The sequence below is a fragment of the Salmo trutta genome, unplaced genomic scaffold, assembly GCF_901001165.1.
Source record: "Salmo trutta unplaced genomic scaffold, fSalTru1.1, whole genome shotgun sequence".
NCBI lineage: Eukaryota > Metazoa > Chordata > Actinopteri > Salmoniformes > Salmonidae > Salmo > Salmo trutta.
The window spans coordinates 1-26,437 of record NW_021822138.1 but is presented as its reverse complement, the minus strand read 5'-3'; the positions used below and the strand labels follow the sequence as shown (position 1 = coordinate 26,437).

Below are 26,437 nucleotides of genomic sequence, written 5' to 3'. Positions count from 1 at the left end.
CAGTACTCTCGCTTCAATACAGTTAGATTCCGGACAGTACTCTCTCCAATACAGGCAGATTCAGGACAGTACTCCCCCTCCAATACAGGTAGATTCAGGACAGTACTCCCCTTCCAATACAGGCAGATTCAGGACAGTACTCCCCCTCCAATACAGGCAGATTCAGGACAGTACTCCCCCTCCAATACAGGCAGATTCAGGACAGTACTCCTTCTCCAGTACAGGCAGATTCAGGACAGTACTCCCCCTCCAATACAGGCAGATTCAGGACAGTACTCTCGCTTCAATACAGTTAGATTCCGGACAGTACTCTCTCCAATACAGGCAGATTCAGGACAGTACTCCCCCTCCAATACAGGTAGATTCAGGACAGTACTCCTCCTCCAATACAGGCAGATTCAGGACAGCACTCCCCCTCCAATACAGGCAGATTCAGGACAGTAGTCCCCCTCAAATACATACAGATTCAGGACAGTACTCCCCCTCCAATACAGGCAGATTCAGGACAGTACTCCCCCTCCAATACAGGCAGATTCAGGACAGTACTCCCCCTCCAATACATGCAGATTCAGGACAGTACTCCCCCTCCAATACAGGAAGATTCAGGACAGTACTCCCCCTCCAATACAGGCAGATTCAGGACAGTACTCCCCCTCCAATACAGGTAGATTCAGGACAGTACTCCCCCTCCAATACAGGCAGATTCAGGACAGTAGTCCCCCTCAAATACATACAGATTCAGGACAGTACTCCCCCTCCAATACAGGTAGATTCAGGACAGTACTCCTGCTCCAGTACAGGCAGATTCAGGACAGTACTCCCCCTCCAATACAGGCAGATTCAGGACAGTACTCCTGCTCCAGTACAGGCAGATTCAGGACAGTACTCCCCCTCCAATACAGGCAGATTCAGGACAGTACTCTCGCTTCAATATAGTTAGATTCAGGACAGTACTCTCGCTTCAATACAGTTAGATTCAGGGCAGTACTCTCGCTTCAATACAGTTATATTCCGGACAGTACTCTCTCCAATACAGGCAGATTCACGACAGTACTCCCCCTCCAATACAGGTAGATTCAGGATAGTACTCCTGCTCCAGTACAGGCAGATTCAGGACAGTACTCCCCCTCCAATACAGGTAGATTCAGGACAGTACTCCTGCTCCAGTACAGGCAGATTCAGGACAATACTCTCTCCAATACAGGTAGATTCAGAACAGTACTCCCCCTCCAATACACGCAGATTCAGGACAGCACTCCCCCTCCAATACAGGCAGATTCAGGACAGTACTCCCCCTCAAATACATACAGATTCAGGACAGTACTCCCCCTCCAATACAGGCAGATTCAGGACAGTACTCCCCCTCCAATACAGGCAGATTCAGGACAGTACTCCCCCTCCAATACAGGCAGATTCAGGACAGTACTCCCCCTCCAATACAGCAAGATTCAGGACAGTACTCCCCCTCCAATACAGGCAGATTCAGGACAGTACTCCCCCTCCAATACAGGTAGATTCAGGACAGTACTCCCCCTCCAATACAGGCAGATTCAGGACAGTACTCCTGCTCCAGTACAGACAGATTCAGGACAGTACTCCCCCTCCAATACAAGCAGATTCAGGACAGTACTCCTGCTCCAGTACAGGAAGATTCAGGACAGTACTCCCCCTCCAATACAGGCAGATTCAGGACAGTACTCCCCCTCCAATACAGGCAGATTCAGGACAGTACTCTTTACTACAGGTAGATTCAGGACAATACTCCCTCTCCAATACAGGCAGATTCAGGACAATACTCTCTCCAATACGGGCAGATTCAGGACAGTACTCTTTCCAATACAGGCAGATTCAGGACAGTACTCCCCCTCCAATACAGGCAGATTCAGGACAGTACTCCTCCTCCAATACAGGTAGATTCAGGACAATTCTCTCTCCAATACAGGCAGATTCAGGACAGTACTCTCTTTAGTACAGGCAGGTTCAGGACAGTACTCCCGCGCCAATACAGGCAGATTCAGGACAGTACTCCCCCTCCAATACAGGCAGATTCAGGACAGTACTCTCGCTTCAATACAGTTAGATTCAGGACAGTACTCTCTTTAGTACAGGCAGGTTCAGGACAGTACTCCCACTCCAATACAGTCAGATTCAGGACAGTACTCTCGCTTCAATACAGTTAGATTCAGGACAGTACTCTCGCTTCAATACAGTTAGATTCAGGGCAGTACTCTCGCTTCAATACAGTTATATTCCGGACAGTACTCTCTCCAATACAGGCAGATTCAGGACAGTACTCCCCCTCCAATACAGGTAGATTCAGGACAGTATTCCCTCTCCAATACGGGCAGATTCAGGACAGTACTCCCCCTCCATTACAGGCAGATTCAGGACAGTACTCCCCCTCCAATACAGGAAGATTCAGGACAGTACTCCTCCTCCAATACAGGAAGATTCAGGACAGTACTCCCCCTCCAATACAGGCAGATTCAGGACAGTACTCCCCCTTTCAATACAGGTAGATTCAGGACAGTACTCCCCCTCCAATACAGGCAGATTCAGGACAGTACTCTCTTTAGCACAGGCAGATTCAGGACAGTACTCCCCCTCCAATACAGGTAGATTCAGGACAGTACGCCTGCTCCTGTACAGGCAGATTCAGGACAGTACTCCCCCTCCAATACAGGCAGATTCAGGACAGTACTCCCCCTCCAATACAGGTAGATTCAGGACAGTACGCCTGCTCCTGTACAGGCAGATTCAGGACAGTACTCCCCCTCCAATACAGGCAGATTCAGGACAGTACTTCCCCTCCAATACAGGCAGATTCAGGACAGTACTCTCTCCAATACAGGTAGATTCAGGACAGTACTCCCCCTCCAATACAGGCAGATTCAGGACAGTACTCTCTCCAATACTGGCAGATTCAGGACAGTACTCTCTCCAATACAGGCAGATTCAGGACAGTACTCTTTAGTACAGGCAGGTTCAGGACAGTACTCCTTCGCCAATACAGGCAGATTCAGGACAGTACTCCCCCTCCAATACAGGCAGATTCAGGACAGTACTTTCGCTTCAATACAATTAGATTCAGGACAGTACTCTCGCTTCAATACAGTTAGATTCCGGACAGTACTCTCTCCAATACAGGCAGATTCAGGACAATACTCCCCCTCCAATACAGTCAGATTCAGGACAGTTCTCCCCCTACAATACAGGCAGATTCAGGACAGTTCTCCCCCTCCAATACAGGCAGATTCAGGACAGTTCTCCCTCTCCAATACAGGCAGATTCAGGACAGTACTCCCCCTCCAATACAGGTAGATCCATGACAGTACTCTCGCTTCAATACAGTTAGATTCAGGACAGTACTCTCGCTTCAATACAGTTAGATTCAGGACAGTACTCTCACTTCAATACAGTTAGATTCAGGACAGTACTCTCTCCAATACAGGCAGATTCAGGACAGTTCTCCCCCTCCAATACAGGCAGATTCAGGACAGTTCTCCCCCTCCAATACAGGCAGATTCAGCACAGTTCTCCCTCTCCAATACAGGCAGATTCAGGACAGTACTCCCCCTCCAATACAGGCAGATTCAGGACAGTACTCCCCCTCCAATACAGGCAGATTCAGGACAGTACTCCCCCTCCAATACAGGCAGATTCAGGACAGTACTCTCTCCAATGCAGGTAGATTCAGGACAGTACTCCCCCTCCAATACAGGTAGATTCAGGACAGTACTCCCCCTCCAATACAGGCAGATTCAGGACAGTACTCCCCCTCCAATACAGGTAGATTCAGGACAGTACTCCCCCTCCAATACAGGTAGATTCATGACAGTACTCTCGCTTCAATACAGTTAGATTCAGGACAGTACTCTCGCTTCAATACAATTAGATTCAGGACAGTACTCTCGCTTCAATACAGTTATATTCCGGACAGTACTCTCTCCAATACAGGCAGATTCAGGACAGTACTCCTCCTCCAATACAGGTAGATTCAGGACAGTACTCCCCCTCCAATACAGGCAGATTCAGGACAGTACTCCCCCTCCAATACAGGCAGATTCAGGACAGTACTCCCCCTCCAATACAGACAGATTCAGGACAGTACTCTCTCCAATACAGGCAGATTCAGGACAGTACTCCCCCTCCAATACAGGCAGATTCAGGACAGTACTCCCCCTCCAATACAGGCAGATTCAGGACAGTACTCCCCCTCCAATACAGGTAGATTCATGACAGTACTCCCCCTCCAATACAGCCACTGATTACCACTGACTCAATTAGCCCATATCAGCTAAAATGTTTTAGACTAGACTAACTTACCTATCTAAACTTGTTGTAATCATGGTTGAATTATCGACCGTTTGCCCCTATTTAATTTTGTTAGTCACTCTCACATAGACATAATTTTAAAAACTGCGAACATGTCTCTCTGCTCCATAGCAAAATGTATAGAATTGCAGGAAATGAACTGTAAAACATTTTTCCCCCTCTACTGTCAAGAGGGGGGCCAGCTAAAATATTTTTCTAACGAGGGGGGTGGGCGTTCCTCAAATAAATGTAACTTAAGACACCCAAAAGACTAGGGCCGGCACTGACTGCATATGTGGGTATAGATGATGTGGGTACGTGCAGACCCACGAGCCATTGTGGCCACTCATGATGAGTTCAGATGTGTTGTTGTTGTGTTCCCCCACCCCCATCAAAGTTGCCCATCCCAGATCTATATCTGTACTGCTGTGTCTCTCATGAGTGCTTCAATGGGTTTAACCACCAGGAGCTGGAAGATCAGCGAAGGAAAGACACCTCGGAGCGAGAGAAGGTGGAGAGCTGGAAGGAGGAGGAGAGGAAGAAGTTTAAAGAGGAAATGAGGGACCTGAAGCAGCTGTTTCTGCAGGAGTTCAGAGATATGGCCAGCAGGAGCTCCTCCATCGAGGCTGTGAGTCCTATTCCCATTTTAAAGGACATGCATGAACCAGGGGCTTTAGTGGCGATGGTGGTAAAAGTGATGTTGAGCCAGTAGAAGGTGTAGTGTTTTTGCAGCCACTAGATGGCGCCAAAGTGTAAAGAACGAACAGGTTACAAAAGCTCAAGCACACCCTGCTGCTAGCCTACAACACAATCCAGTATCAGTCATTTTCTGAGGCCTTTTGAAGCTATAATCCTTAATGGTGAAACAGTCACATCCGTTTGGGATATTACAACAACAAGTGAGTCACTGCACACAACCAACGTTGTTTCTTTCCGCTCTGACATCATCGCACGCACAGTAGAACATCACAATGAGTACTGCTATTTAATACGGGGTTTTTTTTTTTTTCACAACGCTGCTGGACGCTCCTCTCATCCGTTTCATCATCAAAACGAAAACAATAACAGAGCTGCTGAAGCGAACGGTGCCGCTGTTTCCCCCAAATGCAGATGCCATTGTTTTTTTTTTAAATACCTTGATGTATTTTTCTAAAACAAATACTTAATGCCAACATGAAAATAAATTCCGTTTTTCTTTACTTACTGTGTTGTCTCGTGACTTAACAAGATGGGAAACTTGACTTGACAGAAACTGCAGGAGCTCCAGACCAGAGAAGAAGTGACTGTTTCTAACCTGGGCTCCTATCAAGAGGAGGATGAGCTGCAGCAGAGAGAGGAGGCAGAGAAGAGGATGATGATGATGAAGAAGAAGATGTCTGAGCAGGTAAGACAGAAGAACACACCACTACCTGGGCTCTGTTTTTCCCAGTACTCTTCTGGCCAGTATCTAATCTAATCTAATCTAATCTAATCTAATCTAATCTATCTATCTATCTATCTATCTATCTATCTATCTATCTATCTATCCCCAGCTGAGATGTCAGTATGTGGTCTATTAAGACATGTTGCTATGAAATCAGGAGAATCAACACAAAGCTTAAACTAAAATCCATGTTGGTGTTAGCACTGGCCTTTTTTCTATCTCTGTCCGTCTCCTTCAGAAGCGTGAGTGGAACAGACGTTTTAAGGAGGTCCAGAACAGGCACATGTTGGAGAGAGATGAGGTAAGATCCACGTCTGTGCTTTGGTGCCCCCTTCTGTGGATTTGTGTGTGTCAGGGGTTGGGTTGAATAGCGGACACTAAAGTATTCTCCTCCTAACGTGTTGTCCTCCTCAGCTGCAGAGTGAGAATGATAGGCTGCAGCTGGCCCTGTCTGTAGAACACAGGTCAGACCGACAAAGACTAGAACAACAGGTCACCTCCCTGTCTGCCAGGGTTCAACAGAAAGACCGGCTCCTCAGGTCTCAGGAGGATAAGGTATGATCATCAGCTACTAAAGCTATGCTGCTGTTGTTGATGCTGTCCGTCTATAATTACAGCAGTATGTTAAGTTGTTGTTTTGTTCGAGAGTGTTTTTTATCAGGGTTGTATTACCATCTGTATTACAGATCAACAAGATGTTCAGAAGACCAGTGGCAGGTAATACAAAACACAGGCCTATTTATTCTAGACTTTTATTGTATTCAAGATACTATGTTCTAGAGAGGCAACTCTTGGGGAACTGTGGGGGATCTTGGAGGGTTCAGGTCCCCGTTTTTTGGCCTTGTTGGAAATCTGTCGACGTGCCCTTGAGCAGGGCATTGACCCTGGATGCTTCTGTGTGTCGCTCTGAATGGGAGTCTGTTGGATGACTGGTGTGGTGTAGTTGTTGAGCGGCTTCACTGCAAGTATATTGTATGTTTTGGATAGTCAATAAAATAAAATAAAAAATATATATACTATGTTCTATGTTAATGTGATGGTTTTCTGTCAGATACTCCCATCAAACAAGCAGTCCAACACTCCACGGAGGAGGAAGAAGAGGAGGAGGAGGAGGAGGAGGAGGAAGAAGAGGAAGAAGAGGAAGAAAGTATGTATGAATCATACTATGAATCATGTATCTTTTGTTAGTCTTCTTTTTATAGAACAATACAGTCAACATCCTTCAATAACTCCTAGATCTGAAGGACTCTGGTGAGACCAGGAGGAGACTGTTGGAGTCCCTCCGGGGGAACCCCGCCTTGGTGAAGGAGTTCAGACCCATACTAGAAGAAACCCTGGAGGAGAGGCTGGAGAAGATGGGCCTCAGAAAGGTACATGTATTGAATCCATCACTCAGTCAATTAAATCAGCATTTGTCACAAAGTTAAAGTAAATACAGCGCATTGGGAAATTATTCAGACCCTTTGACTTTTTCCACATTTTGTTACCTTACAGCCTTATTCTAAAATTGATTAAATCGTTTTTTCCCCCCTCATCAATCTACAGTTGTGGCCAAAAGTTTTGAGAATGACACAAATATAAATTTTTAAAGTCTGCTGCCTCAGTTTGTGTGATGGCAATTTCCATATACTCCAGAATGTTATGAAGAGTGATCAGATGAATTGCAATTAATTGCAAAGTCTCTCTTTGCCATGCAAATGAACAGAATCCCCCAAAAACATTTCCACTGTATTTCAGCCCTGCCACAAAAGGACCAGCTGACATCATGTCAGTGATTCTCTCGTTAACACAGGTGTGAGTGTTTTCGAGGACAAGGCTGGAGATCACTCTGTCATGCTGATTGAGTTCGAATAACAGACTGGAAGCTTCAAAAGGAGGGTGGTGCTTGGAATCATTGTTCTTCCTCTGTCAACCATGGTTACCTGCAAGGAAACACGTGCCGTCATCATTGCTTTGCACAAAAAGGGCTTCGCTGGCAAGGATATTGCTGCCAGTAAGATTGCACCTAAATCAACCATTTATCGGATCATCAAGAACTTCAAGGAGAGCGGTTCAGTTGTTGTGAAGAAGGCTTCAGGGCGCCCAAGAATGTCCAGCAAGCGCCAGGACCGTCTCCTAAAGTTGATTCAGCTGTGGGATCGGGGCACCACCAGTACAGAGCTTGCTCAGGAATGGCAGCAAGCAGGTATGAGTGCATCTGCACGCACAGTGAGGTGAAGACTTTTGGAGGATGGCCTGGTGTCAAGAAGGGCAGCAAAGAAGCCACTTCTCTCCAGGAAAAACATCAGGAACAGACTGATATTCTGAAAAAGGTACAGGGATTGGACTGCTGAGGACTGGGGTAAAGTCATTTTCTCTGATGAATCCCCTTTCCGATTGTTTGGGGCATCCGGAAAAGAGCTTGTCCGGAGAAGACAAGGTGAGCGCTACCATAAGTCCTGTGTCATGCCAACAGTAAAGCATCCTGAGACCATTCATGTGTGGGGTTGCTTCTCAGCCAAGGCAGTGGGCTCACTCACAGTTTTGCCTAAGAACACAGCCATGAATAAAGAATGGTACCAACACATCCTCCGAGAGCAACTTCTCCCAATCATCCAGGAACAGTTTGGTGACGAACAATGCCTTTTCCAGCATGATGGAGTACCTTGCCATAAGGCATAAGTGATAACTAAGTGGCTCGGGGAACAAAACATTGATATTTTGGGTCCATGGCCAGGAAACTCCTCAGACCTTAATCCCATTGAGAACTTGTGGTCAATCCAGAGATGTTCGATTGGGTTCAAGTCCAGGTTTTGTCTGGGCCACTCAAGGACATTCAGAGACTTGTCCCGAAGCCACTCCTGAGTTTATCTTGGCTGTGTGCTTAGGGTTGTTGTCCTGTTGGATGGTGAACCTTCACCCCAGTCTGAGGTCTTGAGCTTTCTGGAGCAGATTTTCATCAAGGATCTCTCTGTACTTTGCTCTGTTCATCTTTCCCTCGATCCTGACTAGTCTCCCAGTCCCTGCCGTTGAAAAACATCCCCACAGCATGATGCTGCCACCACCATGCTTCACCATAAATTGTGCCAGGTTTCCTCCAGACGTGATGCATGGCATTCAGGCCAAATAGTTAAATATTGGTTTCATCAGACCAGAGAATATTGTTTCTCATGGTCTGAGTCTTTTGGGTGCCTTTTGACAAACTCCAAGCGGGCTGTCATGTGCCTTTTACTGAGGAGTGGCTTCCATCTGGCCACTCTACCATAAAGGCCTGATTGGAGTGCTGCAGAGATGGTTGTCGTTCTGGAAGGTTCTCCCATCTCCACAGAGGAACTTTGGAGCTTTGTCAGAGTGACCATCAGGTTCTTGGTCACCTCTCTGACCAAGGCCCTTCTCCCCAGATTGCTCAGTTTGGCCTGGCGGCCAGCTCTAGGAAGAGTGTTGGTGGTTCCAAACTTCTTCCATTTAAGAATGATGGAGGCCACTGTGTTCTTGGGGACCTTCAATGCTGCAGATATTTTTTGGTACCCTTCCCCAGATTTGTGCCTCGACACAATCCTGTCTCTGAGCTCTACGGACAATTCCTTCGACCTCATGGTTTGGTTTTTGCTCTGACATGCACTGTCAACTGTGGGACCTTATATTGACAGGTGTGTGCCTTTCCAAATCATGTCCAATCAATTGAATTTACCACAGGTGGACTCCAAGTAGAAACATCTCAAGGATGATCAATGTAAACAGGATGCACCTGAGATCAATTTCGAGTTTCATCACAAAGGGTCTGAATACTTATGTAAATAAGGTATTTCTGTTTTTTATTTTGACAAAAAAAATATCTAAAAACCTGTTTTCACTTTGTCATTATGGGATATTGTGTGTAGATTGAGGATTTTCGTATCGTAAACAAAATGTGGAAAAAAAGTCAAGGGGTCTGAATACTTTCAGAATGCTCTGTATATAGGGTGTTCTCTCAGTGCTCTAGAATGTAGTGAAATATAAATGTCTAAATGGCATTTTATTTAGCCGATTGTCATCATGAATTACATACACTGCTCAAAAAAATGAAGGGAACACTTAAACAACACAATGTAACTCCAAGTCAATCACACTTCTGTGAAATCAAACTGTCCACTTAGGAAGCAACACTGATTGACAATACATTTCACATGCTGTTGTGCAAATGGAATAGACAACAGGTGGAAATTATAGGCAATTAGCAAGCTGTGGCAAGAAGGTTTGCTGTGTCTGTCAGCGTAGTGTCCAGAGCATGAAGGCGCTACCAGGAGACAGGCCAGTACATCAGGAGACGTGGAGGAGGCCGTAGGAGGGCAACAACCCAGCAGCAGGACCGCTACTTCCGCCTTTGTGCAAGGAGGAGCAGGAGGAGCACTGCCAGAGCCCTGCAAAATGACCTCCAGCAGGCCACAAATGTGCATGTGTCTGCTCAAACGGTCAGAAACAGACTCCATGAGGGTGGTATGAGGGCCCGACGCCCACAGGTGGGGGTTGTGCTTACAGCCCAACACCGTGCAGGACGTTTGGCATTTGCCAGAGAACACCAAGATTGGCAAATTCGCCACTGGCGCCCTGTGCTCTTCACAGATGAAAGCAGGTTCACACTGAGCACGTGACAGACGTGACAGAGTCTGGAGACGCCGTGGAGAACGTTCTGCTGCCTGCAACATCCTCCAGCATGACCGGTTTGGCGGTGGGTCAGTCATGGTGTGGGGTGGCATTTCTTTGTGGGGCCGCACAGCCCTCCATGTGCTCGCCAGAGGTAGCCTGACTGCCATTAGGTACCGAGATGAGATCCTCAGACCCCTTGTGAGACCATATGCTGGTGCGGTTGGCCCTGGGTTCCTCCTAATGCAAGACAATGCTAGACCTCATGTGGCTGGAGTGTGTCAGCAGTTCCTGCAAGAGGAAGGCATTGATGCTATGGACTGGCCCGCCTGTTCTCCAGACCTGAATCCAATTGAGCACATCTGGGACATCATGTCTCGCTCCATCCACCAACGCCACGTTGTACCACAGACTGTCCAGGAGTTGGCGGATGCTTTAGTCCAGGTCTGGGAGGAGATCCCTCAGGAGCCACCTCATCAGGAGCATGCCCAGGCGTTGTAGGGAGGTCATACAGGCACGTGGAGGCCACACACACTACTGAGCCTCATTTTGACTTGTTTTAAGGACATTACATCAAAGTTGGATCAGCCTGTAGTGTGGTTTTCCACTTTAATTTTGAGTGTGACTCCAAATCCAGACCTCCATGGGTTGATAAATTGGATTTCCATTGATTATTTTTGTGTGATTTTGTTGTCAGCACATTCAACTATGTAAAGAAAAAAGTATTTAATAAGATTATTTATTTCATTCAGATCTAGGATGTGTTATTTTAGTGTTCCCTTTGTTTTTTTGAGCAGTGTATATATATATATATGTGTGTGTGTGTGTGTGTGTGTGTGTGTGTGTATATATATATATATATATATATATTTATTTATTTATTTATTTATTATATAGGCTCAATTTTGTTTTGTGTTCCGCCGATTTCGTTTAGTAAAAAGCCCATGTTATCACACACCAACCTGCAGCTACTAGCTAGCTTGTGAGTTGACGTTTAAAGTTAACGCCATTCTGCCCACAGAGCAGTGACAGCGTTCTGTTGAGCAGCAACCACTGTTGACCGTGGCCCATCAGGACGTTCTATTCGCTCTAATCATGCTAAATTCTCAAGAGGTAGATTGTCTGTAACTTTTTGAACCATATATGGTAGAGACATACGGGTTGAACTAATGTTTTTCTGATTTAATTCTCTCATTAACATTTAATTAAATAATCATGTTATGGGTGAACACCCTACATGCAAGGAAGTCCATATATTCAAGACAGTACAGTACTCTCTCTAACTGAAGTCCAAATGTGTCATTTTATTATAACAAATACCTAATGAGAGAAGTGATCTTTTTCTATAATCCCTTATGTTACATTCCAGGGAACCAAGGGTATATCCAAAAAGTCCTTTAAGAGCCTGAGAGCGTTGGTATCTGGTCAGCGACATCAGATGTCCAGACAGAAAGCAGGCCTCCTGGAGCTCAGAGAGAGCCTGGTCAGAGAGCTGACGCGCAGGGTGCACACCCTGCAGAGGACCCAGGGGACCACCATACCTACTTTACCCAGACAGGTTACCATACCCAGTACCACCCCTCAGTCCCACAGTAAGAACCAACACCCACCTCCGTATTGTACCTAACCCTCAGGTCCAAGAACCATGTAACACAGCCTCATCTCCACGGAGATGTGCTTCTCAGTACCTACGTTTTCACACACACTCTCCTGCTCTTAGTACAAGGGTTGGGCTCAATTATATTTCAATTTACTCAATTCAGGAAGTAAACTGAAATCCCCCAGATCTGCTTAGCACACTAACATGTTTGTCTTTAGAGAAGAGGAGTCCTAGCCGGGAGAAGAGTCCAAAAAGCAGACAGACACCAGTGAAGGTGAAGGCCTCCCAGAGGAGAGAGAAGGCGCCACAATCTCAACAGACACCAAGCACTCGTAGAAAAAAGAACAGGTATGCCCACAGTATCTACTGAACGTACCCCACTGCCATGCCCACAGTATCTACTGAACGTACCCCACTGCCATGCCCACAGTATCTACTGAACGTACCCCACTGCCATGCCCACAGTATATACTGAACGTACCCCACTGCCATGCCCACAGTATCTACTGAACGTACCCCACTGCCATGCCCACAGTATCTACTGAACGTACCCCACTGCCATGCCCACAGTATCTACTGAACGTACCCCACTGCCATGCCCACAATATCTACTGAACGTACCCCACTGCCATGTTTACAGTATCTACTGAACGTACCCCACTGCCATGTTTACAGTATCTACTGAACGTACCCCACTGTCATGTTTACAGTATATACTGAACATACCCCACTGCCATGCCCACAGTATCTACTGAACGTACCCCACTGCCATGCCCACAGTATCTACTGAACGTACCCCACTGCCGTGCCCACAGTATCTACTGAACGTACCCCACTGCCGTGCCCACAGTATCTACTGAACGTACCCCACTGCCATGTTTACAGTATCTACTGAACGTACCCCACTGCCATGTACACAGTATCTACTGAACGTACCCCACTGCCATGCCCACAGTATCTACTGAACGTACCCCACTGCCATGCCCACAATATCTACTGAACGTACCCCACTGCCATGCCCACAGTATCTACTGAACGTACCCCACTGCCATGCCCACAGTATCTACTGAACGTACCCCACTGCCATGCCCACAGTATCTACTGAACGTACCCCACTGCCATGCCCACAGTATCTACTGAACGTACCCCACTGCCATGTTTACAGTATCTACTGAACGTACCCCACTGCCATGCCCACAGTATCTACTGAACGTACCCCACTGTCATGCCCACAGTATCTACTGAACGTACCCCACTGCCATGTTTACAGTATATACTGAACGTACCCCACTGCCATGCCCACAGTATCTACTGAACGTACCCCACTGCCATGCCCACAGTATCTACTGATCGTACCCCACTGCCATGCCCACAGTATCTACTGAACGTACCCCACTGCCATGTTTACAGTATCTACTGAACGTACCCCACTGCCATGTTTACAGTATCTACTGAACGTACCCCACTGCCATGCCCACAGTATATACTGAACGTACCCCACAGCCATGTTTACAGTATCTACTGAACGTACCCCACTGCCATGTTTACAGTATCTACTGAACGTACCCCACTGCCATGTTTACAGTATCTACTGAACGTACCCCACTGCCATGTACACAGTATCTACTGAACGTACCCCACTGCCATGCCCATAGTATCTACTGAACGTACCCCACTGCCATGTTTACAGTATCTACTGAACGTACCCCACTGCCATGCCCACAGTATATACTGAACGTACCCCACTGCCATGTTTACAGTATCTACTGAACGTACCCCACTGCCATGTTTACAGTATATACTGAACGTACCCCACTGCCATGCCCACAGTATCTACTGAACGTACCCCACTGCCATGCCCACAGTATCTACTGAACGTACCCCACTGCCATGCCCACAGTATCTACTGAACGTACCCCACTGCCATGCCCACAGTATCTACTGAACGTACCCCACTGCCATGTTTACAGTATCTACTGAACGTACCCCACTGCCATGCCCACAGTATCTACTGAACGTACCCCACTGTCATGCCCACAGTATCTACTGAACGTACCCCACTGCCATGTTTACAGTATATACTGAACGTACCCCACTGCCATGCCCACAGTATCTACTGAACGTACCCCACTGCCATGCCCACAGTATCTACTGATCGTACCCCACTGCCATGCCCACAGTATCTACTGAACGTACCCCACTGCCATGTTTACAGTATCTACTGAACGTACCCCACTGCCATGTTTACAGTATCTACTGAACGTACCCCACTGCCATGCCCACAGTATATACTGAACGTACCCCACTGCCATGTTTACAGTATCTACTGAACGTACCCCACTGCCATGTTTACAGTATCTACTGAACGTACCCCACTGCCATTTTTACAGTATCTACTGAACGTACCCCACTGCCATGCCCACAGTATATACTGAACGTACCCCACTGCCATGCCCACAGTATCTACTGAACGTACCCCACTGCCATGCCCACAGTATCTACTGAATGTACCCCACTGCCATGTTTACAGTATCTACTGAACGTACCCCACTGCCATGTTTACAGTATATACTGAACGTACCCCACTGCCATGCCCACAGTATCTACTGAACGTACCCCACTGCCATGCCCACAGTATATACTGAACGTACCCCACTGCCATGTTTACAGTATCTACTGAACGTACCCCACTGCCATGTTTACAGTATCTACTGAACGTACCCCACTGCCATGCCCACAGTATCTACTGAACGTACCCCACTGCCATGTTTACAGTATCTACTGAACGTACCCCACTGCCATGCCCACAGTATATACTGAACGTACCCCACTGCCATGTTTACAGTATCTACTGAACGTACCCCACTGCCATGTTTACAGTATCTACTGAACGTACCCCACTGCCATGTTTACAGTATCTACTGAACGTACCCCACTGCCATGCCCACAGTATATACTGAACGTACCCCACTGCCATGCCCACAGTATCTACTGAACGTACCCCACTGCCATGCCCACAGTATCTACTGAATGTACCCCACTGCCATGTTTACAGTATCTACTGAACGTACCCCACTGCCATGTTTACAGTATATACTGAACGTACCCCACTGCCATGCCCACAGTATCTACTGAACGTACCCCACTGCCATGCCCACAGTATATACTGAACGTACCCCACTGCCATGTTTACAGTATCTACTGAACGTACCCCACTGCCATGTTTACAGTATCTACTGAACGTACCCCACTGCCATGCCCACAGTATCTACTGAACATACCCCACTGCCATGTTTACAGTATCTACTGAACGTACCCCACTGCCATGTTTACAGTATCTACTGAACGTACCCCACCGCCATGCCCACAGTATATACTGAACGTACCCCAATGTCATGTACACTATCGTTCAAAAGTTTGGGGTCACTTAGAAATGTCCTTGTTTTTGAAAGAAAAGCTAATTTTGTGTCCATTAAAATAACATCAATTTGATCATAAATACAGTGTAGACATTGTTAATGTTGTAAATGACTATTGTAGCTGGAAACAGACTTTTTTTTTTTAATGGAATATCTACATAAGCATACAGAGGCCCATTATCAGCAACCATCACTCCGGTGTTCCAATGGCACGTTGTGTTAGCTACTCCAAGTTCATCATTTTAAAAGGCTAATTGATCATTAGAAAAACCTTTTGCAATTATGTTAGCGCAGCTGAAAACTGTTGTACTGATTAATGAAGCAATAAAACTGGCCCTCTTTAGACTAGTTGAGTATCTGGAGCATCAGCATTTGTGGGTTCGATTACAGGCTCAAAATGGCCAGAAACAAAGAACTTTCTTCTGAAACTCATCAGTCTATTCTTGTTCTGAGAAATTAAGGCTATTCCATGAGAGAAATTGCCAAGACACTGAAGATCTCGTACAACGCTGTGTACTACTCACTTCACAGAACAGCGCATACTGGCCCTAACCAGAATAGAAAGAAGAGTGGGAGGCCAAGGTGCACAACTGACCAAGAGGACAAGTACATTAGAGTGTCTCGTTTGACAAACAGACGCCTCACAAGTCCTCAACTGGCAGCTTCATTAAATAGTCCCCGCAAAACACCAGTCTCAACATCAACAGTGAAGAGGCGACTCCGAGATGCTGGCCTTCTAGGCAGAGTTGCAAAGAAAAAGCCATATCTCAGACCGGCCAATAAAAAGAAAAGATGGGCAAAAGAACACAGACACTGGACAGAGGAACTCTGTCTAGAAGGCCAAAATCTCGGAGTCGTGCTGGTCGTCCAAAATCTCGGAGTCGTGTGGCATAAATATATATACATTTCCCACCCCTCTTTAAATGCGCATTAATGTCAGAAACATGTCTTTCTCTTTCAGCACCCCTCCCTTCAGTTCTGAGGATGAGGCATCAGGAGAAGACATTCTCTCTGTCACCAGCCCTGGCAGTAGGTCTGGCCCCTCTGTCACCAGCCCTGGCAGAAGGTCTGGCCCCTCTGTCACCAGCCCTGGCAGTAGGTCTGGCCCCTCTGTGAGGGTGGTGCAGTCTGGATCCAGCCCAAGGCAGAAGTACCCAATGTCTGATTCTACCCAGGGAGAGGACTGGTCTGGGACAGACACAGAGCTCTCAGAAGGGCCTACAACCCACCGTGGAGGTCAGACTGGTTTGTTTATTTGGATCTATTTTAGCCCCACAATAAGGGCCAATCTACCATGAATCCAAAACGTATCATTTCACTATGTAAATCTTACAATTCTACAAATTGTGTTGTCATTGCATTGCTATACAGTAAGTTTTCATCTAGACCCAGAGTTGTATTTTATGTTTTTGAATAATGAGTAGTGAAGAAGTATCAGGATTATTTCAGCTGGGTCCCTTGTTTTGTGTTGACTGGGTCTGTAGTTAAAACCCTGACCAGAAGCTTGGAGAGACAGTTGAGCTCTCCAATGAACAAGCCAGTAGGAGGAACCAGAGTGGTGGTGCCACCAGCAGCAACCAAGGTCTTACCCAAACCCAGGACAGCGTTAAAAACCCTACAGGTAAGAAATACAGCACCTTCAGAAAGTATTCGCACTCTCTGACTTTTTCCACATTTTGTTGTGTTACAGTCTGAATTTTAAATGGACACATTTTTTATTTTTTTGTCACTGGCCTAGACACAAAACCCCATAATGTCAAAGTAGAACTATTTAAAAAAATGTTTACAAATTAAAAATGAAAAGCTCAAATGTCTTGATTATTCAATCCCTTTGTTATGGCAAGCCTACATACTGTAGTTCAGGAGTAAAAATTAGCTTAACAAGACACATAAGTTGCATGGACTCACTCTGTGTGCAATAATAGTGTTTAACATGATTTTTGAATAACTACCTCTTCTCTGTACCCCACACATACAATTATCTGTACAGTCCCTCAGTCAAGCAGTGAATTTCAAACAGCAGGGAGGTTTTCCAATGCCTTGCAAAAGACACATATTGGTAGATGGGTAAACAAAAAAAAAACAGACATTGAATATCCCTTTGAGCATGGTGAAGTTATTAATTTCACTTTGGATGGTGTATCAATACACCCAGTCACTACAAAGATACAGGCGACCTTCCTAACTCAGTTGCCGGAGAGGAAGGAAACCACTCAAGGATTTCACCACGAGGCCAATGGTGACTTTAAAACAATTACAAAGAAAAGAAGAAAGCCTGTACAGAATAAAAATATTCCAAAACCTGCATCGTGTTTGCAACAAGGCACTAAAGTAATACTGAACCAATTGCGGAGCCTCCGGAGGAATGTAGAGGCCCAATTTAGCTCTGTACCGCATCGCCGTGCACCTATTGTGTGTAGATGGGTGAAAATATATATATCAATTTAATCCATTTTGAATTTAGGCTGTAACACAACAACATGTAGAATAAGTCAAGGGGTATGAATACTTTCTGAAGGGACTGTATACTCTTAACACTTTACTTAAGGTTGTAGATATAATTCTTTATAATTTGTTATAAGCATGTATGAGCCTTTATAATGTCTCTCTATGTATCAATATACTTTTATTGTATATTTTCTCTCTCAATACTTATATAGCATAGACCTGTTTCTTTGTGTGATACCTACACGAGTGATTCAATATTCATACATGTTCCATTTTGTCCAAGTTATCAGATGAGGAGAGCGACCTAGAATTGTCTTCCATCGAGGAGCTCCTGTCCCTGCCGGTAGGAGGCCAGTCTCAGTCCCTAGGGGGACGAGGGAGCACCGAGGTGGGCCTGGGAGGAACTTCAGGAACCAGCGTGTGGAGCTCCTCAAACAGCAGAGCAGGAGGGCTTTAATGCACTTTTCATGTTTTTGATTTTATTTAGTGCTATGTATCCTATATTTATCCAGATGAGTGCCTTTTTGAGATGGAAATCTATTTTTCAATGGGCGTATGTGATATATGAATTACTCTTTTTTTCCAGTTTTAAAACAATTAACAGAAGATGCATTCCAACGTGATGAGGAGCTGGTGTGTAATACCAGTTATAAAACAATAACAGAATAAATAACCTTTCAGTTGTATTCAATTTTCCAGAATCAAACTATACTCAGCAAAAATAGAAATGCAACATATAAAGTGTTGGTCCAATGTATCATGAGCTGAAATAAAATATTCCAGAAATGTTCCATATGCGCAAAAAGCATATTTCTACCAAATTTTTCGCACTAATTTGTTTATCCCTGTTAGCGAGCATTTCTCCTTTGCCAAGATAATCTATCCACCTGACAGGTGTGGCATATCAAGAAGCTGATTAAACAGCCTGATCGTTACACAGGTGCACCTTGTGCTGGGGACAATAAAAGGCCACTCCTAAAATGTGCACTCCTAAAATGTTTTGTCACACAACACAATGCCACGGATGTCTCCAGTGTTGAGGGAGCGTGCAATTGGCATGCTGACTGCAAGAATTTCCACCAAAGATGTTACCAGAGAATTGAATGTTCATTTCTCTACCAACGTCGTTTTAGATAATTTGGCAGTACGTCCAACTGGCCTCACAAACGCAGACCACGTGTAACCATGCCAGCCCATGACCTCCACATCAGGCTTCTTCACCTACAGGATTGTCTGAGACCAGCCACCTGGACAGATTTTTGTCAGGAATAAGGACCTTTTGTGGGGGGAAAAACTCATTCTGATTGGGTGGGCCTATGCCCTCCCAGGCCCAACCATGGCTGCTCCCTTGCCCAGTCATTTGAAATCCATAGATTAGGGCCTAATGATTTTTTTTCAATTTACTGATTTCCTTATATGAACTGTAACTCAGTAACAGTTGACAATGGTGCATGTTGCGTTTATATTTTTGTTCCGTGTGTATATATAGGGACTTTCTTGGTAGGACTCGAACTATGTTGGTACTTTGAATGTGGTAATGACTTGTTTTTTTTATAATCAGGAGATATAGTGCCTTCAGAAAGTTATGGCAAGCCTAAATAAGTTCAGGAGTAAAAATGTGCTTAACAAGTCACATAATACGTTGCATGGACAATGTGTGCAATAATAGTGCAAACACGATGCAGGTTTTGGAATATTTTTTTATTTGGTACAGGCTTCCTTCTTTCCTCTGTAATTGTTTTAAAGTCACCATTGGCCTCGTGGTGAAATCCTTGAGCGGTTTCCTTCCTCTCCGGCAACTGAGTTAGGAAGGTCGCCTGTATCTTTGTAGTGACTGGGTGTATTGATACACCATCCAAAGTATAATTAATAACTTCACCATGCTCAAAGGGATATTCAATGTCTGCTTTACATTTTTTTACTACTAATAGGTTCCCTTCTTTGCGAGGCATTGGAAAACCTCCCTAGTCTTTGTGGTTGAATCTGTGTTTGAAATTCACTGCTCGACTGAGGGACCTTACAATTATCTGCATGTGTGGGGTACAGAGATAAGGTAGTCATTCACAAATCATGTTAAACACTATTATTGCACACAGAGTGAGTCGATGCAACTTATTATGTGACTTAAGCACATTTTTACTCCTGAACCTATTTAGGCTTACCATAACAAAAGGGTTCAATACTTATTGACAGTTTGAGCTTTTCATTTTTAATGAATCTGTAAAAACGTCTAAAAACATAATTCCCCTTTGACAATATGGGGTAGTGTGTGTGTGTGTGTGTGTGTGTGTGTGTGTGTGTGTGTGTGTGTGTGTGTGTGTGTGTGTGTGTGTGTGTGTGTGTGTGTGTGTGTGTGTGTGTGTGTGTGTGTGTGTAGGCCAGTGACACATATCAATTTAATCCATTTTAAATGCAGGCTGTAAAACAACAAAATGTGGAAAAAGCAAAAGTGGTGAATACTTTCTGCCACTGTAGGGAATTTGTAGTGTTTTTTTTTTTTTTGATTTTGATATAGCTACTGTTAATATATTTTTTATTTTCAAATTTTAAAGGAAATTAACAATTCATATTTATAACATATTTCCCACTATTGGCACTATGAATAAATAATTAAATATTTCTCAAATCAATGTGTGAAGAAATTGATTGTTCATTAACCTTTTTTATATATTTTATACTGCATTTGAAAATAAAAAAAACAAACATGAAGTTCTGGAAATTTGATTGACTTTTAATACAGATGCATTAGAAAATTACAATATTGTCCCCTGAAATGCAGAATAACAAAAACATAGAACATAAGAGAGCTCCAAGTACAAAAATAACTAATCAAACCTGAAGAAGGTTTTCCTATGAAACCTCTATGAAGGACACCCTCTATAGCAGCCCTCTGAAACCTCTATAGCAACCCTCTGAAACCTCTATAGCAACCCTCTGAAACCTCTATAGCAACCCACTATGAAATCTTCTAAGCCCCTCAGAGCTACATGAGATTGGCATCGATACATTAAAACAGTTTTTGCTTATTTTCAGAGAACCTCTAAAACCTAACAGTACATAATATTATATTTTTCACACATATTGCTGGTTGGATTGTCTTCCATCCATACTCTGGGCTCTGAAAGACTCGTCATAGGCCGTTCTGGGTCTGGCGTTAGCTTTGTAAACTGTTGTGTGTTGGGAAGCAGGCTTGTAGGCCATCCCATAACTGAGGTAGAAAGAAAACAAAATGATTATGGATTCTATTTGTGATTAAGAATAACACGAGAATATTCAGGAATCACTTGAAAGTTCTGTCACACTATAACTTTAATTTATAAGATGTGTATGAGGCATGTGTTTCATGATTTGAAAGTTCTTGTATGTTTTTTTCTTCTTGAGAATGATGTCATTTTATTGAGGGAATGAGCATGTTTCTCTCACTCATGATATGATGGAGAAAAATGAAACTTACTTTTGTCTCTTCTCCTCTGGTGGAACCATCCCCCGACAGGCCATACACATCATAACCCCTCCCACGACCAGCACGGCTCCGCCTATCCACCCCACAAAGAGGGCGGAGCCAAAGGTGTACCTGAGAAACCAAAGAGATACATTGACACGTTAAAAAAATGACAAATTGGCATCATCACCTTATAATTGATACCAGCTTATGTACCAAGGCTTGCCACCCATATGCCACACTCTTCCTTACATAGTGTACTACTTTTAACCAGGGCCCACATATTCATTTTATACCACTTGTTCATGTCCACTAATAGAAACAAATGCCGTATCTTATCGCATAAGACTGGTCAATAGTAGTGCACTATATATGGAATAGGGTGCCATTTGGGACACAACAAAAGTGAATCCTTCTCATGTTGCAGTTTAAAGTGCCAGTGCAGTTAAAAAAAAAAACTAGATTTTCCTATTTGTTTTGATGATATTTCCACACTATGAGGTCGAAAATAACCCCTAAAAATTCTGTAAGAGCTGTTTGAAAAATAATGCCTGGAATTTTTGGCCCAGATCATGACATCACAATCTGATCTGATTATTTTGACCAATGACCAGTCATCTTTTATTTGCATATGTATCCTCCTACTTTAAAGGGGTAAGCTGGGTCTAGACGAATCCTATCCACGAATCAGGGCTGTGTACGTAAATATATTTACATTTGCATTGACACGCCCACACGATTAGACTTGAGTGTTTTCAATTACACAAATGATACAAAAATATACTTGGAGTTACTCTATTTCAATAAAATAAAACACACACACTGATTTATTAGATTACAGTGACGATTAAAAAAATGACTAAAAGACTGTATGAGGCCTTTAATGTACCTGGGCGTGAGAGATCCTCCCATTCCCCCTAATCCTCCCCCCAGTACTCCTCCTCCTCCATATCCACCATCTGCATAGGTGGTGAACCGGAAGCTGCTAACGACTAGGTTGGCAAAGACCGACACTCCAGCAATGCCACAAACACCTAGGAGGATGGAAATTACATTGTCATTTTCAGATCACAGAAATGTGTCTTTTTGGCTTTAAACCCAAATTGAATCAGAATGATTTTGCTTGACAGTTATGAACATCAATACCAAAACATCACAAAAACATTACCACAACATCACCTCACCTCCGAGCAGAAACATGACCCCAGAGGTCAATGTCATGGTAGCCTTGACGCTGTCCTCCATGTTCCCCATCTTCAGACACTTGAGGGCAAAGATGGCGACCAGACAACCGATGGCTCCCAGGACCATCCCCACTATCATCAGGGCCCGCACAGCTTGGAGCATAGCTGCAGGTCAAACCAAAACACACAGTCAGCTAAACTAGTCTACAGGTCAAACCAAAACACACAGTCAGATAAACTAGTCTACAGGTCAAACCAAAACACACAGTCAGATAGACTAGACTATAGGTCAAACCAAAACACAGTCAGATAAACTAGTCTACAGGTCAAACCAAAACACACAGTCAGATAGACTAGTCTATAGGTCAAACCAAAACACACAGTCAGATAAACTAGTCTATAGGTCAAACCAAAACACACAGTCAGATAAACTAGTCTACAGGTCAAACTAAAACACACAGTCAGATAAACTAATCTATAGGTCAAACCAAAACACACAGTCAGATAAACTAGTCTACAGGTCAAACCAAAACACACAGTCAGATAGACTAGTCTATAGGTCAAACCAAAACACACAGTCAGATAGACTAGTCTACAGGTCAAACTAAAACTTACAGTCAGATCTACTTGTCTTTATTTGGTACTTAGGTAACCCGTTATTGTGTGTATCCTATAAGTACTGCTTTCCTATTAGGATTCTATCCATCTACCAAAGTACTGTGGTATTCAATGTAGATTGCAGACGTTCCAACATTTAAAAAGCTAAAACTACATTTATTCTAAAATCTACATTCAAAAGACAAAACAGTTGTATTGATTAGGCCCCTATAGTACTCCTGTTTTGTTGTATTGATTAGGCCCTATAGTATTCCTGTTTTGTTGTATTGATTAGGCCCTATAGTATTCCTGTTTTGTTGTATTGATTAGGCCTCTATAGTACTCATGTTTTGTTGTATTGATTAGGCCCCTATAGTACTCCTGTTTTGTTGTATTGATTAGGCCCTATAGTATTCCTGTTTTGTTGTATTGATTAGGCCCTATAGTATTCCTGTTTTGTTGTATTGATTAGGCCCTATAGTATTCCTGTTTTGTTGTATTGATTAGGCCCCTATAGTACTCCTGTTTTGTTGTATTGATTAGGCCCCTATAGTATTCCTGTTTTGTTGTATTGATTAGACCCCTATAGTATTCCTGTTTTGTTGTATTGATTAGGCCCCTATAGTATTCCTGTTTTGTTGTATTGATTAGGCCCTATAGTATTCCTGTTTTGTTGTATTGATTAGGCCCTATAGTATTCCTGTTTTGTTGTATTGATTAGGCCCTATAGTACTCCTGTTTTGTTGTATTGATTAGGCCCCTATAGTATTCCTGTTTTGTTGTATTGATTAGGCCCCTATAGTACTCCTGTTTTGAGGGGCCACTTAACTATATTTTTGTGCCTGGAAGATAATCTTACTCCCTGTAATAAGTAATAAGGTTTGAAGTGTCTGTCCTATATCTAGGCGATATAAAAAAGCTCAGGAAAAATGTTTGTTTTTTTGGGACACATATTTAACCCAAACATTTTTTTTGCGGACTGACACAAAACTACCTCCATACTTCCAGAATCTTTTTTAACCGGTAACGGGTTACCTTCAGACAAGTCCCATGACACTTGTGGGAGCTGTAGAACACCAGCGTGTTCGTGAGAGTCTCCTCTTTCCATAGTGGGGTCATATTAGTTGTTAGGCCAAACCGTTCGGACGCTACAGACATTTTCATGAGAAGACCGATTTTCCGGGATATCTCGTGACGAACAGGGTTGTAGCTCTGCCACATTCCACTGCAGATGCGGAAGAATTACATCGACGGATGTGGTGGATTAAAACGCAGCCCGTGCTAAAACAAATATCTCTGGTGCGTCTATCAACTCTAGGTTTTAAAAAAAAAGAAGATTGAACCGATCTAGTAAAGTTGTTTAAATCAACACAACTAGATTTTGTGAGACAAAAACAAACTTGACCTTTTATTGATCATGGCCTTGAACTCTATTCTTTAAAATGACCCACTTTACTAAACTAGATTTTGTTTCCCAGGAAGATAATCTCACTTCCTGCTTTTAACACGCACTCTTAAAGAACAAACACTGCTGAAGAAACTAGATTAGAAATGCTCAAAATGGTTTGTTTCAAAGTCAAGTGAAAGAAACAAATGTTTGTTTTATTCCACTAATTAATGTGTACTTATATAAACAAATGTAATATATTTTTTTAGACAGAGTCACACCTTTGAGATGTACTCGACATATAAAGCTCAATCGAGATGTTACAACTGAGAAATGATGGTTCTGTAAACCCCACATGACTGTGGCAGCAGATATCAAAAAAGCACCCAGCATAAAGCCGCTAAAATAATCTTTGTGGCGGCCATTTTAGGTTCCCTTTTTGTTCGATGTCAAACCCCTCCTCGGCTTTGTGATGTAAATGAAGTCATGAAATGGCTGTCTATCCTCTGGTTTTTATCACTATGTACTGTTGAACAGAGAACGAACCTTATCAGGTGTTTGCAAAACATTTGCATGAGTTGCTGTCACAGTTTCGGGCAACGGTTGTATTTTCAGTAAGAGTTTCCGCGCTTTCGTAACTAACAAAGGGTGTGTCTCGACTGACCTTTTCATATGTGGTTCTCAGGTAACAAAATCCAAACTATTTAGACATTTCCCAATCACCACACTACAATATTGACCTACTTCTCAATTAGTCTATCCCCACGGTGGTGTGACTTTTACTGATCCATCAATATTACCATCTATTCATACATAATGTAAATTAACCTCGCATAAACTAATGTCCTACTTTTCCTGACTTTCTTGGCTTTATGTGTAATAAAATGGGAATTTGTCCCAACTTACTTTAGTCAGTTGCATTCAATGAACTATTGAACTGGATCCATAGTAAACTGAGTAAACTAAACTATCACAGTAAATCAACAAGTTACGTGTTGAGTCAAAGAGCTTGTGTCATGTCACCTTGTTGCTCTGGTCAACTACTGTGTAGAATAGAGGCTGCTGCAACTGTATGAGGACAATGGCGGTCGTTGTACCTGGTAGACCCAGGAAGTAAGGTTGGCAATGGTGAACGTTTAAAAATAAGGAAAACTCCAGCACGTCATTGATCTTGATACACGACCATTTAATGGATCTAATTCATCAATGTTTTGGTCTCAGTCAACCTTTATCAGGATATTTGGTATAGTGTACGTACCTGGTAGCCCCAGGATGGTGAAGTAGGGTCGACACTCTGTGAATCCGGAGCTCTGCCGGACGCAGGATCTCCAGAGTCCTGAGTAGGAGAAGATGGCGGTCACAGGGTTGTCGTACAGGTCCTCCGTCGCCCACTGGTCCATCCCAGTGGCGGCTATAATCCCACCCACCCCCAGCAGGCTCAGCACAAAGCCCATCACCTGGCACAGGGTCGCCGCCATGATGCAGATGCCTCTCTCTCTTCTCTCTCGGTGGGAAACCAACTCCTGCCTCTCTCTCTGTGGCAAAGCTAACGTTCAACGCTATCACAACCTTCTTCTTTCTCTCTCGGTAGGCAAAAATAACGAACCAAAAAAATCTGAACCTTAGCTACTGCAGAGTCTCTCAGCTTCTGATTGTTTCTAATGCCCCAATGCCAACACTGAGACTGGGCTTTTGACTCGCTGTGTTTGAAGTGAATCTGATACTGGCAGGCTTGACCTCATGAAAGACTGTTACATATGTCCTTCTGTGTTTGCCCACTGCTGCCAAGTCATCGTCTGTGTCCCAAATGCCACCCTATTCCCTATATGGTGCACTACATTTGACCATGATCTCTAGTCAAAAGTAGTTCACTACATAGCAAATAAGGTGCCATTTGGGACGTACCCCTTACTGTTGGGTGGGGCGTAGGAGGTTACGGTTGGTGTAACGGTCACACAGAAAGCTAAGAGGTTGACCAATACTTTGATAACAAGACTATGTATTCAATTTCTGAATTGATA

At 44.0% G+C, this 26,437-nt stretch overlaps 2 protein-coding genes across 2 annotated transcripts; one reads left to right on the top strand and one right to left on the bottom strand.

Annotated features, from left to right (window-relative positions):
• The first annotated feature begins 4,619 nt into the window (after positions 1 to 4,619).
• Positions 4,620 to 18,726, top strand: LOC115180697 (zinc finger protein DZIP1L-like). The gene is made up of 13 exons (XM_029742912.1): positions 4,620 to 4,628; positions 4,712 to 4,942; positions 5,564 to 5,698; positions 5,976 to 6,038; positions 6,152 to 6,292; positions 6,424 to 6,454; positions 6,789 to 6,884; positions 6,974 to 7,107; positions 11,709 to 11,931; positions 12,158 to 12,287; positions 16,320 to 16,641; positions 16,782 to 16,979; positions 18,090 to 18,726. Exons 1-13 carry the CDS (start codon positions 4,620 to 4,622, stop codon positions 18,261 to 18,263), a joined length of 1,887 nt encoding a protein of 628 aa, XP_029598772.1. The 3' UTR covers positions 18,264 to 18,726.
• A 1,790-nt stretch (positions 18,727 to 20,516) lies between these two features.
• On the bottom strand, positions 20,517 to 26,148 carry LOC115180695 (claudin-18). Its single transcript, XM_029742911.1, has 5 exons — positions 25,675 to 26,148; positions 22,433 to 22,597; positions 22,138 to 22,282; positions 21,261 to 21,380; positions 20,517 to 21,014 (listed from the first exon to the last, which is right to left on the bottom strand). Exons 1-5 carry the CDS (start codon positions 25,892 to 25,894, stop codon positions 20,879 to 20,881), a joined length of 786 nt encoding a protein of 261 aa, XP_029598771.1. The 5' UTR covers positions 25,895 to 26,148; the 3' UTR covers positions 20,517 to 20,878.
• Positions 26,149 to 26,437: the final 289 nt, after the last annotated feature.

What these genes read in the sequence shown, in the direction of transcription:
- LOC115180695 (XM_029742911.1), bottom strand. Translation starts at nt 25,894, where the DNA reads ATGGCGGCGACCCTGTGCCAGGTGATGGGCTTTGTGCTGAGCCTGCTG. An exon ending in GGAGGATCTCTCACGCCCAG is followed by an intron (nt 21,381 to 22,137) that starts GTACATTAAAGG and finishes TTGGTTTCTCAG; the next exon opens with GTACACCTTTGGCTCCGCCC. An exon ending in CCAGAGGAGAAGAGACAAAA is followed by an intron (nt 21,015 to 21,260) that starts GTAAGTTTCATT and finishes TTTCTACCTCAG; the next exon opens with TTATGGGATGGCCTACAAGC.
- LOC115180697 (XM_029742912.1), top strand. An exon ending in GGAGCTCCTCCATCGAGGCT is followed by an intron (nt 4,943 to 5,563) that starts GTGAGTCCTATT and finishes TTGACTTGACAG; the next exon opens with AAACTGCAGGAGCTCCAGAC. An exon ending in GTTCAGAAGACCAGTGGCAG is followed by an intron (nt 6,455 to 6,788) that starts GTAATACAAAAC and finishes GTTTTCTGTCAG; the next exon opens with ATACTCCCATCAAACAAGCA.